The sequence below is a fragment of the Macrobrachium rosenbergii genome, chromosome 56 (genome assembly GCF_040412425.1).
Source record: "Macrobrachium rosenbergii isolate ZJJX-2024 chromosome 56, ASM4041242v1, whole genome shotgun sequence".
NCBI lineage: Eukaryota > Metazoa > Arthropoda > Malacostraca > Decapoda > Palaemonidae > Macrobrachium > Macrobrachium rosenbergii.
This window is the reverse complement of record NC_089796.1, coordinates 47,503,730-47,521,908: the sequence shown is the minus strand read 5'-3', so window position 1 is coordinate 47,521,908 and position 18,179 is coordinate 47,503,730. Positions and strand designations below refer to the sequence as shown.

The 18,179-nt window shown below is 37.0% G+C and overlaps 1 protein-coding gene across 1 annotated transcript in view; it reads left to right on the top strand.

The window, feature by feature from the left end:
* Window positions 1-18,179, top strand: part of Mi-2 (chromodomain-helicase-DNA-binding protein Mi-2 homolog) — a 244,711-nt gene that overhangs the window by 130,508 nt on the left and 96,024 nt on the right. The window contains exons 18-21 of the mRNA XM_067100202.1: window positions 5,160-5,288; window positions 9,154-9,325; window positions 9,517-9,671; window positions 14,598-14,784. Coding sequence (XP_066956303.1) covers window positions 5,160-5,288; window positions 9,154-9,325; window positions 9,517-9,671; window positions 14,598-14,784 — 643 coding nt within the window. The remainder of the gene's footprint in view (window positions 1-5,159; window positions 5,289-9,153; window positions 9,326-9,516; window positions 9,672-14,597; window positions 14,785-18,179) is intronic.

Genomic DNA, 18,179 nt, shown 5'->3' with positions numbered 1-18,179 from the left:
CCTCATCACTTTTGGACAAACAGCCTTCACCTAGGCTGCCGCGACATTGCGACCTTCTACGGCCACGACCCCCCCCCTCACTTTCACCATCACTTTCTGTCTCGTCCCCACCAGCCACAATCGGTGCCGCCTCCTCCTCAGACTCTCCCTCGTAAGCACTGAAACCACTGAACTCGAGTTCACTTTCATGCTCTGGCTCTCATACGGACATTGGGGGAAAACTCGTCATCACTGACATCGGGCGTGATGTCCTCGTCACTAGATGACCAACTGCCATCAATATTGGGACTTTCCACCTGCTCTTGATCGAGCTCCAACAAGTATTCATCAATTTTCTTTTGTTGGAGGCCTCCCAAATGTTTACGAATACCTCTCAGGACACCCCGATGTTTCCTAGGGGTCGTAAAAGGCACAGGGTACTGACCTTGGGGCCCACAGTCACTTTTGCATACAACACGGCGTTCAAAAGATGGATCACCTTGGGTGCTGGGTCCCTCTCCAGCATCCAAGCCTAAAACACGTCTCACATGCTCACTACCAACAGGCAATACGCGCCTTTCAGAGTCCTGACGATGTTGGGACATCTCTGCGTACGTCCTGTTGCGTTACAAACACGCTAACACTTCCACAAGTTCGGCAAAACATGAACGCGTCAAGAAATTGCTCTCTGACGATGCGTCGCTGATGCTTTGTAGTGCGAGAAGAAAGAAATTCGTGCATGCGCAGCTGGGTCACGCTTGTAAACAAAACAACAGCGTGATCCGTGAACTGCCAGCATCCCTCAAGGGCGTGATTTAAAGTTTTTCGCAAACAAGGCCTATAAGTATTTTTCCGCAAATATTTAAAACTATTTTTTGTAGTCAACATATTTTATGTCCACTCGGCACCCGACAGACAACTTTTGTCGACGTAAAATACTTCCAGTTGGCGTTAAAGGGTTAAGGGGACCCGTCTACTAAGGTTAAGGGGAGCGCTGACTCCATAAGGCCCCATTATAAAGTGCTTATAGCTTCCTTATGAATGAAGGGATTTGCTTCAAATTTTTACCACTTAATCTTCAACTAATAATGAAAATTTCCTACATGGGAAATTTAGAAATTTGGCTTCTACAGTAAGTAAATTTTTTTTTTTTTTTTTTTTTTTTTTTTTTTGGCAAAAAGTTTTCAAAATTTCAAAAATAATGTATAAAAAAGATTTTTCACTCTACAATAAATTTCCTGTGTACAAAATCAAGATGTATAGTTATACTAAACTCTGTAAAAGTTTCATCGAATTTGGTTCAGTCTTCTTGGAGTTATAAGCTTTTATTTAAAAAAAAAAAAAAAAACCAAGTTTTGAGAAAACGGCAAAAGAAAAAAATATATGGTTATTTTGTAATAACTATGAAACTATGACAGTTGGAAGGCTGATTTTTGCACAAAAACTATTTTGTCATATAAGAAATATGCCCTGAAATTTTCAATATACTGTAATCAAATTAATAGAAATGTGCTCTCTTTTGATTTGTGTGTTATGTAAAATTTGCATTTATATACATATATATACACACACACACACATATATATATATATCTATATATATATATATATATATATATATATATATATATATAATATAATTATATATATATATATATATATATATATATATATATATATATATATATATAAATAATTATACAATATATATATACAGTGAACCCCCGTATTCGTGGGGGATGCGGACCACACACCCCCACGAATAGCTAAAATCCGCGAATATTTAAAACCCCTCTAAAAACACTTAGAACTGCCGTTTTTGATAGTTTAAACACAAGAAAAACCCTGTAAAATTGCTTATACCTGAGTATTTTAATAGTTTTATCACACCTGAGTATATAATAGTTTTATCACAAAAATTCATTTATTCATGAAAATTATATGAAAATACAGTACAGGCAGTCCTCGGTTATCGGCAGGGGTTCCGTTCTGGGGGTGTGATGATAACCGAAAATCGGCAATTTCCAGCGTGTGTGTGTGTGTGTGTTTTTTTTTTTTTTTTTTTTTTTTTTTTTTTTTTTTTTCTCAGGCTTATCAGTGCCAAAAAGTGCCGATTTTCGGTTATCGGTGCCTCTGTAAGGTATGTATTGGCGCCAATACCCAATTATCAGCGCCGATAAGCAGAAATCAGCGATTTTCGGCGCCGAAAATTGCCAATTTTCGTCGCTGGACAAGCCCCATAAAACTGCATCGTCATTAACCAAGCCCGCCGTTAACCGGGGACTGCCTGTAATTAGTGAATATTTCTCAGTGAAAAATACCGCGAATGGGCAAATTTTCCACAAATAATGCGTAGATATGTTCCACAGAATTTTATTTTTACTAAAGTAATTTTGTAATTTATGTATCAAATACTGGAAAAATTTGTCATTCATGGTATTCAGTTTACTAATTTTAGGTAAAGCAATTTTTTATACAGGTCATTGTAGCTTTATTTTTTACTCGAAGAGAGAGAGAGAGAGAGAGCGAGCTAACAACACGTAGCCGCCGCTTACCGCTATACTCTTGCCACGACGAATAGATCTCTCTGGCGAGGCTTTTAAAGATCTGCCCTGTTGCCAGTTTTACGAAAACAGGCTACTGACACGTGTGTGACAGACCTTTAAATGTCTTCGAGAGAAACCCTGAGGCTATACTTATAAGATTTTTGGGGCTTTTGATTTCCAGGTACTTTAATCTCCTTCCTACTCCGCCCTGCTCTCTCTCTCTCTTTTCTAAATCTTACTGGTTTTTTTTTTTTTTTTTACATGATCACCTTATCTATTTTGTCAGTACTTGTAGATAGATGTACATTTATCATTATTACACAATTAGATACTTAAAAGTATTTAATTAATGCTATAGAAATAGGTGATATATTTCTTGTTCATTTTTAAATACTTAATTAAAATAAACTTCTTTGTCGCAGTGTATATATTATCTATAACGAGGAGTAACGATCATCTTAAGTTTTAAAAGACTACTTTTTTCAATCAAACTTTTTTCCAGACCACCACTGAGGTAAAAGTCAAGGTGCGTTTTGTTTTTCGAGAGGTTTCCCCTGTAGGCCTAATCCTCTCTTTTTATATATAATTTATTCAGAAAACTAGTCATCAGAGCTATCAGATATGTTGATGACAGAACTGTCAACCAACTTGTCTACAGCCACATCTTGCCGGGCATCCTCTTTTTGAATTTTCTCTACGTGCTCGCTGCATTCTTCCAGTTTTCTGCCGTGACATTGTTCGATGCTTCTTGCACTAAAATTTTAAGGTCTGCCAGTTTGAACGTATTCTTTTTTTCAGCCATATAAGACTTCACTTGAGCCCAGTGTAATTTTGATTGACCCAAGTTTCGTCGAGATACACGAAATTTCTGCCCTGACTCCTTGCAACGCTTCATCTCTCTCAAAAATCTTGACCGAGCTACAGTTACATATTGCCTTTCCAAGAGAAATTTGCGCCCATCAACCTTCTTAAAGAGAGAGAGAGACAGAGATCTGTCTGTATACGAATGTTTATTTTCTCTGGCCAAACTTACTGTTATGCTTTATTTCATATTTCCTTGCTTACCAATTTATTCTTTACCTACGATGTTAAGAAATCAAGGTATATGTAGAAACGAGAAATGCCTCCAGACATAATACTACCGTGACCACCGAAAGTGCTCCCTAGAGAAAATTTAAGCTGCTTACCCGTGGATTTAAACGCACATGGATCCGTGTGTGAGGTACTGGCAACACCACCAAAATGAGATGCCATATTGATAGAAACTCTGATTCCGTTTCTTGTAATTGCTTAAAAACATTATCAATCGTGAACCTATGTAATAGACTTGGAATTCTGTTTTCTCTAAAAAGGTTTTATTTGATATCTGTAATGGGAGAAATGATTTTATCTCGCTGTTGTTGTTATACATTTGGCATATATGCCTTACCTGCGAAGACCCAGACAACCACGCCAGAGAGATCTATACATTTTGGAAAGGGTATAGCAGGAATATTAACTTTCAACACCACTAGCAGGAATATTAACTATCAACTCACTGTGGTGAGTACAGAAAATAAAATTTTTTTTTTTATTTTGCCAACCTCAAAGGTTGCTCGGTCAGGGGTGCTGCATATACAGTAAACCCCCCGTATTCGCGGGGAATGTAGGCCTCAGCCCCCTACGAATAGCTAAAATCCACAAATACTTAAAACCCCTCTAAAAACACTTAGAACTGCCTATTTTGATAGTAAAACACAAACAACCCTCTAAAAATGCTTATACTTGAGTATTTTAATAGTTTTATCACAGAAAGTGCATTTAGTCATGAAAATATGAGAATACAGTAATTAGTGAATATTTCTAGTGAAAAATACGGCGAATGGGTGAATATTCCACGAATAATGGGTAGATACGTTCCACAGAGAAATCCGCAATTACGTGAGTCCACGAATACAGGGTTTACTGTAGTATTTTTAGCCTGGCTCTTAAGGGTTAAGACTCAAAAAAAAACAATGCTTCATTTTAATGAACAATCACCTTTAATGGATGACCATCCCCCCTATTAGTCTGTTAAAGCAAGGTTTCATTGAAGTACCTTTCCTTTGCGTACTTTTTGGCTTTACTTTCTACTACCTCAGCCTACATGGCCACATTGATGTTGTTGGTCACACTCAGTTTATCTGTGAATAATTTTTGAAGATCCAAAATAACAGTCAATTGTTTTTGTGCAACTTCAGCGTACTGTAAATGGAAAAGTTAAGACAAAAATATCTTAAAAGAAATGTTCTATTAATCATCATCTAATAAATTTAGTGAAGTTTTAAGTTATAATATATTTTTTTATTTCCATGAAACCCTTCTAACCCACCCAAAAAGAATTGAGAATTTTTATAAAAAAGTCAAATGGACTAATGTCTAACCCCTTAGAAATGGAAAACCCAGCAAAACATTTTTTTTGGTGGTCTCATTGAATTATTAACAATCAAAATAATGTCCATTATATATTAGTAAAGAGTGTATTATTAAGCATTTTGTCCATCACTTTAAGGAATATACAAATCTTGCTTATTTAGAATAATTGTGAATATCAGATCATTTGGGCCAACCCATATTTTGAGAAAGTTTATCATAGTAAAGACACTACACTTTACAGGGTTTTAATCTTCTCACAAATGACCAAGATGTTGGATGTGTTAGAGGATTTCCTGGAGGGGTTAGGTTATAAATATGAACGAATTGATGGTGGCATTACTGGACAACTTCGTCAAGAAGCTATTGACAGGTAAGCAATTTTAGAGACTGTTAGGCTAGTAGTTCCTACAAAGTTTTTTGTGATGTACATGTTGAAGATCATGATGAAGGTAGTTTTTACCTTTTTAATGAAGTACTTCAAATACCTTTGCTTAATATTTTCATTAAGTAACTTACCAAGTAATTATATAGCTAAGGTTTTTACTCGCAAGGCAGCCTTTTTTAAGAAATTTGTGGTAGCGCTTTTATTTTTGTGTAGGTGACAGGCTCCACCCACTATCAGAGCACGCGGGAAAACAACCTGCCAGTTAGTTCATTTGTGTTTCTGGCGCGGCTCGTCGTACATCAAAGGCATTGCAGCAGCTTTTATCTTGCTTTTCGGTTGTCTTTACTGGACTTTGATGAAGTATGATCACTTTATTTTGGTAGCTTTCAGAGCTTCTGTCAGCTCATTATTTTTTTTTTTTAGATCAGGATCCTAGTTTTATAGAGTTATGGTAGATTCTGGCTCTTCTAGTTTTCGCTATTACAGTGAAGGATGCACAACTAGGTTGACTAAATCTTACAATCCACATTTCAATTTGTAGTAATTATAGGGGGCAAGAATGCAGTAAGGAGAAAACATGTAATGAATGTTCTGATTGGGATGAGAAACAGTGGAAAATGCTTAGATCTCACTTGGATAAGTTAGAAAGCGATAGGAAGAGGAAAGCGGCTTCTGGTGCTGAGAAACAATCTCTTAGCCTAGGTACCACTCCTAAGCCTAATTTAGAAGCTAATCTTGCTATTCCTTCTACTCCTGTTCCCGCCTTTTCTCCTAATACTGGCCCGCCTACTATTCATTGACCTACTCCCTTGCTTCCAACCCTAATACCATCGCCAGTCAAGAAAACAAACCTAAGATACTTCCTGGAGTCTAGATGAATTGGGATGTGGAAGTATGCATCCTGCATATCCAAGGTTATCATCCAGTCACCCTGGTAAGTGGATGAAATGACTGAATGGTTCGTCTCCATCTCGAATTCTCTTCCGGACAAAGCGATTGAGGGCACTTACATCCAGGACTGGCTTCCAGCCGGCGGCCCCCCGCCCCCAAACCAAGCTTTCAGAACAACAAAGAGCTGGTTGTAGAAGCCCTCTGCATTGGTGTTCTTGACTTGCTCTATGGCCTTCTTTTGGATAGGGAGGACAACTCCTCCAATAGGGCTGAATGCCTCTCTCAGCCTTTCGAGTAAGCCAACAATGTGATGGGAGAGGTGACTAATGGGGGGGGCTCTCCAGGAACAGGATGACATAGCCCTCCTTTAGAATCTTGATGACTCACAGTTCTGCTCCTCTGATCATCCATTCTGGTCTACATATAAATGTCAGAGAACTGAAGGTGGTTTACATAGGCCTTCAGTATTTCTCGAACATGGTCTATAAGAAGACAGTAGTAGTGCATGCTGACAATACCATGGCCTTAGCCTATATCTAGAAACAAGGCGGCACTCACTCCCTCTCTACTAGGCAGCAAGAGATCTACTCTTGTGGATGGATAAAAAACGAGTGACACTTTTCACCCGGTTTATCCAGAGGAAATTAAATGTCTTGGCGGACAAGCTGAGCTGTTGGAAGCAGGTCATGCCCACCAAGTGGACCCTGGATCCCCTGGTCTGTCTGGATCTTTGGAAACTATGGGGCAGATCAACATTAGACCTGTTTGCCACTTCCAGAAACCATGAGCTTCCTCTTTTTTGCTCTTCAGCCCTGGATCATCTTGCATGGGCAACAAATGCCATGTTGCAAGACTGGTCCAATCTGGATCTTTACGCCTTTCCACCTTTCAGCATGGTCAGAGGTGATAAACAAATTTCAAACTCATCACAACGTAACTAAAACCCTCATATTCCCATTTTGGCCCTTGAAGGAGTGGTTCCCGGACCTTTATGGATATTAGTGGATATCCCAAGACTTCTTCCCCAAAAACTATATTTACTCAAACAGCCCCACTTTATGAGACACCACCAAGGGCTGTCCACTCTTGCTCTGACAGACTTCATACTGTCCACAAGTTGTCAGAGCAGAAGATTTTTCAACAGGAGCTGCAGAGGCTGTTGCACGATGCAGGCATAATTCGTCTAGCTTTGTCTACCAGTCTAAGTGGGCAGTCTTCAGTTGGTGGTTCGTCAACTATATGGTCTTCTGAGGCATCTATAACTCAGATTGCTGATTTCCTCCTATATCTGAGGAGCTCTAGAAATTTGTCTTCTTCCATCATCAAGGGGTATCAAGCTATGCTTACCTCAGTTTTCAAACATAGAGGCTTGGCTCTTTCATTAAACTCGGATCTTAACGACCTCATCAAGTCCTTTGATATGTCCAATCAGAGGAAGGACGATCTGGTCTCTTGGAACTTGGATATAGTATTGAAGTGGCTAACAGCTCCTACCTTTGAACCCCTTTCGTTTTGCTTCTCTGAGGAATCTCATTGATGAGACACTATTCCTCATTGCTTCAGCTACCGTTAAACATATTAGTGATTTTCAAGCCATCAATAAAAGGGTAGGTTTTCCTGAGGAGGTGCAATTTTCTTCTTTACCATAGGTTTTTTTTTTTTTTTTTTAGCCAAGGAGGAGGACCTGTCCAATTCCTGGCCTCGTTCATTTACCATTAAGAATTTAATGGACATCCTTGGCTCCGAGGAAGAAGAATGCTTTGTCCTGTCAGAGCTCTGAGGTATTACCTGAGCAGGACTGAGAAGATCTGAGGTCCATCCAGTAACCTCTGGTGTTTAGTTAAGAACCCTTCTCGTCCTCTTACTAAAAACACATTGTCGTTCTTACTGAGGGACTTAATTTATGAGGCAAGTTCACCGATTCAGGACATTTTACCTACTTTTAAAGTGAAAGTTCAAAACATCAGGGTAGTAGCTACCCCTTCAGCTTTCAGGCACAAGATGCCCCTTTCTTCCATTCTCCAGTCGACCTACTGGAAGTACAAGTCTTTTTTTTTGCATCACACTATTTAAAGGAGGTGGAAACTGTGTTTGATAATTGCTGTACCTTGGGGCTGGTATTGGTGGCTGGCGTGGTATTGGGGGAGGATTCATTGGAAGCATTCTTTTTATCTTATTATCCTTTCACCTTGGTGCAGGGTTTCGAGTTGTTGGAGAGCCCGGGTGTGTACAGTGTACTTGGAGTACCCACCAGTCTTAGTGGATGGGTTGTGATGTTTTCAGAGTAGGTGACAGCATTGTCTGGTTGTTTTTAATTTGGTACTGTGCCCAGGGCAAGAGCACTTTTATATGCTTTGCTAGCCATCAGGCCTATCCTCCACTACAAAGCTTCCAATGAAGTAGAGGCAACCCATGGCTCAACCGCAGGCCACTACTGGTTAAGATGAGCACCAATCAGAGGTAGTATTCACTTGCAGTAACTCTCTTACCAGGTAAGGAAACAACAAGCATTGTATCAATGCTGGCCAAATTTTCTATTTTAAAGTCATTACCCTGCTTTAATGTTTTGGAGTAGAATATGTCCATGTACAGTATCCCACCTCCATTCAATGTGGGATTCAGCTGTGAAATTACTTGGTAAGTTACTTATATGAAAATGATATTTTCATAATAAAGTTAAGTTTCATATATACGTACCAAGTAATTACAGAATTAGAGCTCTTCCTCTTCCCCTCTTATGGACATATCGGCGCAAACAATTGAGCTAACTGACCGGTTGTTTCCCCAAGTACTCCGATAGTGGGCAGAGCTTGTCACCTACACAAAAAACAATAGAGGCACTACCGCCAAATTTTAAAAAAGGCTTCTGTGCAAGTAGAAACCTTAGTTATGTAATTACTTGGTGAGTATATATGAAACTTACTGTTATTATGAAAATGTTATTTTTTATCATCCATAGATTCAATGCCCCAGGAGCTCAGCAGTTTGTGTTTCTGCTGTCAACTCGTGCTGGAGGTTTGGGTATTAACTTGGCCACTGCAGACACTGTTATTATTTATGATTCTGACTGGAATCCTCACAATGATATTCAAGCTTTCTCCAGGGCTCATCGTATCGGACAAGCAAATAAAGTAGGTGTTTACCAAGTAACATGCAGAAATTTTGTTAACATTTCATTATAAAATCTTTTAAATAAAGTATAGTAGTATTTCAAGTTAATGAGTTTGTTGTCAGTGTACATATGATGCATGAATAATAACTGTTGAATATTTGTATTAAATGTGGAATGTATTGCTTTTATTATTGAGACATTCTTTTTCAGGTTATGATCTATCGGTTTGTGACACGCAACTCAGTTGAAGAGCGTGTAACACAGGTTGCAAAGCGAAAAATGATGTTGACTCATTTAGTTGTGCGACCTGGGATGGGATCCAAGGCAACTAACTTTTCTAAGCAAGAATTGGATGACATTTTAAGGTATGATATGAAAGACCACTGACATTTTTGTTTCACCGAGCTGAAAAAATTTTGAGTGAAAGGAGTGTATTTGGATTAAGAACCAATTATATCAAACACAAGTTTTTTGTATTTGGAAATGAGGTTAATTAATAGATACTGAATTTTTAAATTTGTTTGTTTAAGAGAAAATGTTGTTGTTAGTACAGTCAGTGGAGTTAAGATCTCAGAACCACATATATTTATAAAATTTTGGTGTTTTTCTTTTATTGCAGTTAATTCACTGTAAAAGATGAATACATATTAAGATTATTAAGTTTTGCAACCTAAAAAAAATAAGATCTTGACATGAAAAACGTGAGGGATGGTGGATTTTTATGTTGTTCTCGTCTTACAAAAAACTTGTTTCCTATGTTTTTCAGTTTCAATTTTTTATTTAGAATTTTAGCCTGTAGTTAAGTATTGAAAGCAGATTTTGATCAATTTTCTTTTATGAATTTCTTTGCAGTAGACTCTGTAAAGTTGTCTCGAGAATTTTTCATTTATATTAACTAGAGAAGTATTCATTAGTGTTAAGGGGATCGGCCGCCTAAAAAAACCCAATAATCTTTAAAAAATTCGATTTGCTGAAAAAAATTCTATGGCTTCAGTATAGGGTTCAAGAATGTGTCCACTAAAATATTATGCTAAAATTTGCCGTATTTCTCTAGTTATGGCCTAAAATGTAACAATAACTATATACCCATAAAACACCAGTAGCGCAAATGATTTAGTCTGGTATAGTTTTTGCGATATATATTACGAAAACTTCCTTTGAAATGAAATGTATAATGTCAATAATATCCTACTTGGCACCTTTTTAGTTATTCCTAGCCATGACAACGCACACGTCATACCATGACGCCGACTGTGGCCGAGAGTTGCCTATAAACTTCCAAGCTAGAAGGACACGTTTTTCATGCTCGCTAGCCTTGACTGAACTCTGTATTTTCTGCGGTGTTTTTGTTTTTTCACCGTGCCTAAAAGGTCCAAGAGTTCACTTCATGCTTCTAGAATGCGGAAAAGCCAAGTGGAAAAGTCCAGGCGAGAAGTAGAAGAAAGAGTTCAAGAAATTAGTGCCATAGAGGGGAATGGAGCGACGGAGAGAGAGAGAGCTGTCGCCCATCAAACGGCGCAGGCAGCGATCTCTGCTGACCAGAGACCAACCACATCCACCCCTAAACGCCTTTTTATTTGTTCGTCACTACCAAAGGGCAAAGATACTTTAGAAAAAGAAAGCAGTAGCTCGGAGGCTGATATTATAGACGATCCTGAAAATAAAATGATCATAATAAGTGAAGCAAGACTTGATGAATTACTTGAATCACGAATCCCTAATTGTGAATGTAAAGTAATTCCCAGGATCCATTTGGCAAGGGATGGATTCGAGACACTAATAAAAAAGTGTAGGCAACTATGATACCTAGAGTAATACCTTGCAGCAAGATCAGACAGGGGACCAGGAACCTAAAATTTATAAGAATGTGTCTTAGGCACATAAATAATCAATTAATATTCTTATTTATTATCATTTTGCATTAATTAATACCCAAAAATAAAAATTAAAACCATAGAATTAATTGTAACACAGTCTTTGAAGTCCCTTTTACTTTTTTGTGTAACTAAAACTTTGAAGGCCCGTTTCTCAAAACATAAGTTTTTCGCCTTTAAAATGCATCTCCTCCTTAGTATTGGACCAATCTAAATGAAATTTTAAATATAACATGGGGAAACATGGTAGATTAAAACAAAGCCGGGGATTTTTAATATTTTGAGTTTCTGATTTTTGGCAATTTTTTTTTTCTGTAATTTTTCTGGGAAAATTTCATTAAAAAAAAAAAAAAAAAATTCATATCTCGAAAAATAATTGAAAAATCAAAATCCCGGCTTTGTATCGAAGGTCCATATGTGTTTTATATGTGGTTCAAATCTCATCCCTTAAAACCAAAAAGCAAAGGAGGAGATGCATTTTGAAAATGGCCATTTTTGGCCGAAAAATGCTCTGGCGTCACAAAACCTAAGGTCACTGAACAAAAATTTTTTCCCCAGAAGTTCCACACAATATCCTTTAACAAACCCCCTATATATCAACAACCTGTCGTTAAAAAAGTCGGAAACCGGCCGATCCCCTTAATCAAATATTCTAGTATTTAATTTGTTCATTACAACCCCATTAATAGTTGTACCAGTCAAGATTGAAAAGCCCTCACTGCATAGGCCCACTTTTTTTAACACCTTAATTACACACTATTCATGTATGTGAATTGATAGGGTAAGCATTGTTTTGTGTTGATGCCCCATGATATAGCTTTCCAATCTGCTGATCATTTCTTTCGGTGTCAAATTGGCTGATACAGTGTAATTCTTTTTACATAATTCATAATTCTTTTTACATAATTTCCTAGAGCCTATGTTTCTCTTATTCCAGTTTTTATGGATATTTTTGTGTTTTATGGTATCAGGCTCATTTTCATGGGAAATTTTGGTCTTTGTTTGGCAGGAAATTTTTCTATAACAAAAAGTAATTCACTTAATAATTACATACTGTGATTTCTTGTTTTCAGTTGACAGTAACAAGTTGCCATTGGTTCTGTATTAATGTTAGTTTACTTGCTCTAGTTTTACTCCATAATAACTTGGAAGTTGTTTTATAGCTTTTTTTTTTTATTCAGTAATTGTATATTTTGCTCTAAAATTTAAAGGCCACTGGTTAAGAGTTGTGATTTTGTGACTTAGTGTGACTTGCTGTGTCTTAAGTATGTCAACAATGTACACTTCAGCAGATATATAGGACTGGTTTGTAAGGCATGGTCTGATGATCACCAGCTCCTGTTCAAGCAGCAGCAGTCCAGTGTGCAACTGACATGGAAGTCAGTGATGCCAACTTGGACTGTCTGCTTCTATGTCCCCAGCATTATGTTGAAATATGTCGTATCTTTGCCCACACAGCCATCAAGGAAAGTCATAAGTCCTATAAAGAAGTCAAAACTATAGTTACCATGGCCAGATCAAACTTAACCATCCATGGGCAGGTCAAACTTAAAACATTTTGTAATAGTATTTTACACTTTATAGAGTAATGAACATGATAACAACAAAATAAGCCATTTGATTACCGATCCTTGGCATATTTATGACGTATGCAAATGTCAAGAAAAAAAAATTGCACAACCCAGGAGTCAAGATGATCATTCTTGGCTATGTTCCTGATATTTTTTTATGCATGTGTAACATGTATGTTTATTTGTTTTGTATAGTTTTACATTTTTATTCTCTAATTATATCATATATCTTTTTTCTGAGAGAGAGATGCTTCATCGAGTAGAGAAAGATGCTTCATCAAGTGCCATCTTTTTTATGGAAAATGTGATGCTACTTTGTCATGCACTTTTTCATATTTTCCTTGGTATAATTGCAACTTTTTGCATTGCAAGAACTGTCATTTATCTGGGTTTGCTATGGATAAAAATAAAAACTTTATCACAAAGTTTTTTTTTGGGGGGGAGTGCAAAATTTTCCCTTATTGTAAATTCTACTCATTATTTCACCTATGTAAACTTATTTTGTAGGGGCATAATATGCCATTGTATACAGCAATCATGCATTTGCAAAATAAAACAAAATTGAGCAGTGTACCTTGAAAATTGTTGGGGTCTTGCATCTTTGAACAAAAAAAGATTATACAGTAGATTTTGCATGTATCGCAAAAACCTGATGTTACATTGACATTCATTTTTTCATATTTTCTTTGCTATGATTACAACTCTCAACATTTCAATAACTTGGTAATTTATTTGGGAGTGCTATGGATAGAAATAAGACTTTATCACAAATAGTTTTTTGGGGGGGAAAAGTGCAAAACATTTTTATTGAGATTTCCACTCGTTTCATTTACATAAATTTATTTTGGGGGGAATTTTTTTTATGCCATTGTAGAGAGCAATCATTCAGCTGCAAAATGAACAAAATTAAGCAGTCTACGTTGTAAATTGTTGGAACTACGTGTGTTGAACCTTTCACTCTAGTCACAGCTACTAACCACAGACGTAATTGCTTATAAGAGTGATAAGCGAAAGGGTTAAAGTAGATCAAACCTAGGGTTGAAGTAAGGCATTCTTCAAATAAAAAAGTACACCACACTAAAATAATTTTATCTTGTTTTTGAAATGGCACACTTGTTTGATCCATGGATACTTGATGAATAGCCCACATGACCCAGCCCCTGTATGCACAGAATTCAGGTCAACATTAAGTTATACATATATTATGTAAATATCCAAGCTTGAACCAATTGCAGATCTCAGGTTGTGGATATGAATAAAAAAAAAGTTTTCAGTTTATCCAATTATGAGATTTTAAAGAACTGTAAGTTAACATGGAGATCTTGAAATTCTGTTATTACAGATCAGCCCTTTAGGACATACCCTGTGAGAGGGTAAATATTTTGTCTGGCTAAACTACAAAATATAGTAATATCTTCTTGAACGAAGGTTATCCAGCATAATCTCCAAGAGGGAGGTTACTGTGGCTGCCATTGGCACCCTTTGTAGGATATCACTCACTTACCATGGCAAGTGGTCTAGATTCTTTGTATGGTGTAGCAAACAGGGTACTATTCTACAGGAAATTTCTTTCACTGATTTTTTTTAATACTTGATTGAATTTAATGTGAATACTGGGAAAGTAGCCTATGATGTTTGTTATAGCTTTTGTCATCTAAAACTGCAGCATGCTGTAATTTTGAAGGTGACTAAAGGGTCATTAGAAGTTTTGTTCTTTTATAAGTGCTCATGGTGAAGTTTCAGATAATATCTGGCATGTAGTAATTTTTTTAAAGGTTTGTACTTATTATTTTTGATAATGGCACCAAATATGTGTAGATTGTAATGTGTCTGTCCATTTGAACAGGTTTGGTACAGAGGAGCTCTTTAAAGATGAAGAGGGTAAAGAAGATGAGGCCATTCACTATGACAACAAGGCCATTGAGGAGCTTTTAGATCGTAGCAAAGAAGGCATTGAACAGAAGGAGAACTGGGCTAATGAGTACCTAAGCTCATTTAAGGTGGCATCTTATGTCACCAAGGAAGGTGAAGAGGTAAATACAACTAACCTGGTAGTTTTGGATATATAATTGTTGCATTAGTGACTTGTTTTCAGGTTCAAGTTGTACGCAAATTAAAAAAATGTGAGAAGCCCCACAGTCACAGATGTTATTCCAGAACTTTGTTTCATCACAACCCTTGTACAGTAATCATTCATGCTGTGCCCATATTGTGATACATGATGTTCCCAGTCTCATTGGTCTCGTACTAGTCAGATAGTAGTAGTAGTAGTAGTACAGGAGTTTGCAGTCTACTGTTGCAGCACACTGTATTCTGAGTTGTGTATCAACACGTTAACCGCCATACAGCTATTTGACATTTTTCTCCTAGCGCCATGACTCTACAGCCCTCTCCTTCCCAGCTTTTGCTGCCAGTGAGTAGGGGATGACGCTGGTCAGTTGTTTGGTAGAGTAAAAGGGTAAGAGAATGTAAAATCCATGAGACACGTGGCTCGTAAGGCTGTTTATATACATTTTTGTTCCTGTAACGCCAAATAAGCCACCGGTGGCTCAAGTGGCGACAATTGTCACATGTCTTTCATCTGTTTTATCCTTTGTACACCAGTGGTACACATTATAATAGCCAACTAATTGTTAATTTTATTTTAAAAGGCATTTTACTTTCATGTACAGGCAGTCCCCGGTTATCTGCAGGGTTCTGTCCTGACAGCGTGACGATAAGCGAAAATCGCCAATAAGCGAAAATTGTGATTTTCGAGGCTTTTTCGGCAATTCTCGGCATTTATCGCCGCTGAAAATCGCCAATTTTCAGTTATTGGTGCCTCATGTTAGGTATGTATTGGTGGCAATACATGATTCTCGGTGCCGACAAGCAGAAATTGGTGCATATCAGCACCAATTTTCGTCACTAGACAAGTGCCGAAAAACCAGATCACCGATAACCAAGCTCACCAATAACCCGGGACTGCCTGTATACAGTAAACCCCCAGTATTCACGGAGATGCATACCACAACCCCCAGCAAATAGTTAAAATCTGTGAATAGTTAACACCCCCCCCCTCTAAAAACTTTTATAACTGCCTCTCTTCAAAGTTCACATATCAAACATATACCTTAAACTAGCATTCTACATCAAATATACGTAAACTATTATCCTATTACTGTATTAATCTTTGAAATATTATTAATATCATTTCAAAGTCATCTTGAACATTTTACCCTTGAAAATGTGTATGTACGTACTTCTAACCCTTCCAGCCAATAACAGAGAGAGAGAGAGAGAGTATATCTTTCTATCAGCCACTCTCCCTTTCTGTCTATCTATCTATCCATCTCTCACATATGAGTATCCTTCGACTGAGAGAGAGAGAGAGAGATTTCTCAGTATCCTTCGTTTGGTATCTTGACCACCAGGTGGGCAGCATATTTTACCGTGAGTGAATTCAAATTCCTCCCAAAGTGAATCTGATTATAATTTAAAATGTGAAGAAATTAGTAGCTATAGCAAATCAAATTATTGTATTTTTCCACCAATGGCTAAAGTAACAGAAATCAAACGACAATCATCTGAATCGAATGGAAATACTGTATGGCAAGATCCTGTTGTTCTCCCCCAGAAACTTGTGTACAAAAAGTTAGGAAGTGGTACAAGAAGGGCTTTCAAACTTCTTGGAGCAGTAGTAGTCTATGCCTGTATACTGTTTAACAAATTTCACACAAATAAGCCAATTTCAATTCAAAATTTTCATGAATCTGTAGTGCTCTTGCTTTTGACAGGTAAAGCAACTGAAGACATAAAGACTGGAAAGGAGTCTTCGCCCATTAGGGAAAAAAGATCAGTTCATGTTTTGATTGATTTGGAAGGGAATGTAGAGAAGTTAGGAAAAGATGCAGCGGGTTTTATAAGATACTTAGTAAAAATGAAGGAAGCCAAATTGTAGCATGTAAAGCCAACAGAGTAAAGACGGTATGTTGTCAGTGCGAAGGCAAACCGCATTTATGCCCTTCATGCTTTGAAAAAAATGCATTCAGATGAGTTCTAATGTCACTAGGTTGTATCTAAAGTGTGGCATATTGATATACTCGTGATTTTCGACTTTTTAAATATTCATAATTTTCAACTCATAAGTTTATTATAATTTTTTGCTTACTTTTTACATGGTCACATTATCAATGACACAACATAAATTTATTTCCTTCATATTTCAGGAAGGTTTCTTTCATTTTTTTACTTTTATCATTGTTAATCTTAGATTTGCATGCATTTTATGGTATTTCTAACCCTTTTATGTACTTATATAAAATGGAGATAAAAAAATCATAAAAAACCAAAATTGTTTTTTAAGTTGTTTACAATGTACCACCGATGGTACACATGGTGGTTAACGTGTCAGACAACACTCCTCTTTTCTGGGTCTTGCAGTGGTGACAAAAGCTCTACCATCCCTTTCTTGACATTTTCCCGTAGATCACTTTCTAGTGCTTTTTGCTAGATCATTTAAAATAATTTGTCAGTATATTTTTCACTTAAATACTTGTGTAAGTACTTAAAATGGTCAGTTGCATTAGTGCTACTTATTCCAGCTGCCATTGTCATCTTTTGTGAACCCTGCCATCCATAGTCATTAAATGTTGACTGGTTATCTTTTTTGATCTTCCAAGAGTAATTTTTTTGCTACATTTCCATGGTGGTATTCAAGTGTTTTATGCATTATTCACACAATGTACATAATTTATATATCATGTTCGTTATAAAGTACTGTACTGCATTTGATGGCATATCAGACCACCTCTTTTCCCAGATAGCCTTATTTTTACCTATATGCTGTAGACTACAACTAAATGTACCCAGGCAAAACTGAATGTTATTATTAATCCTTTGAAAGAGTGGCACTATGTATGCTGTTGAGCTTATATCGTGCCATCTCAAGTTGGCATGTAAGTTTCTTTGTTTCAGCAGAAATTATAAAGTAGCTATCCATTGAAAAGAGGTGAATGGCACTACTGTAGGAGTACATGCAGCAAGGACTACAGAAGTGTTGGAATGATAAATAAACTTTAGACAGCTGCTTTATAGTTCACTTGCTGAAATAAACTTGTACGCCAAGTTGAGAAGGTGCAGTGCAATCTCAACGGCATACAGTGCCATTCTTTTCAATGGAGCTTGCCTCAAAGGGGGTCTTCTTTCGAGATACTACTGTTACTACTACTATTGCTAACAACTGGCACCATTGGAACCAAAGGATGCGGGTTATTTGAATTTTTTTTTATTACTTGCTGAAACAGTCTGGTAATTGAGAATTGGAAGTCATAGCAAAGGAGCCTAAGAAAAGTGACCTGACTGAATGTGGAAACTATAGAGGCATTACCCTTGCACTAGTTATAGTAATAGTGATCATACTAATCTCAGTAGACTGCAGAAAGAAATC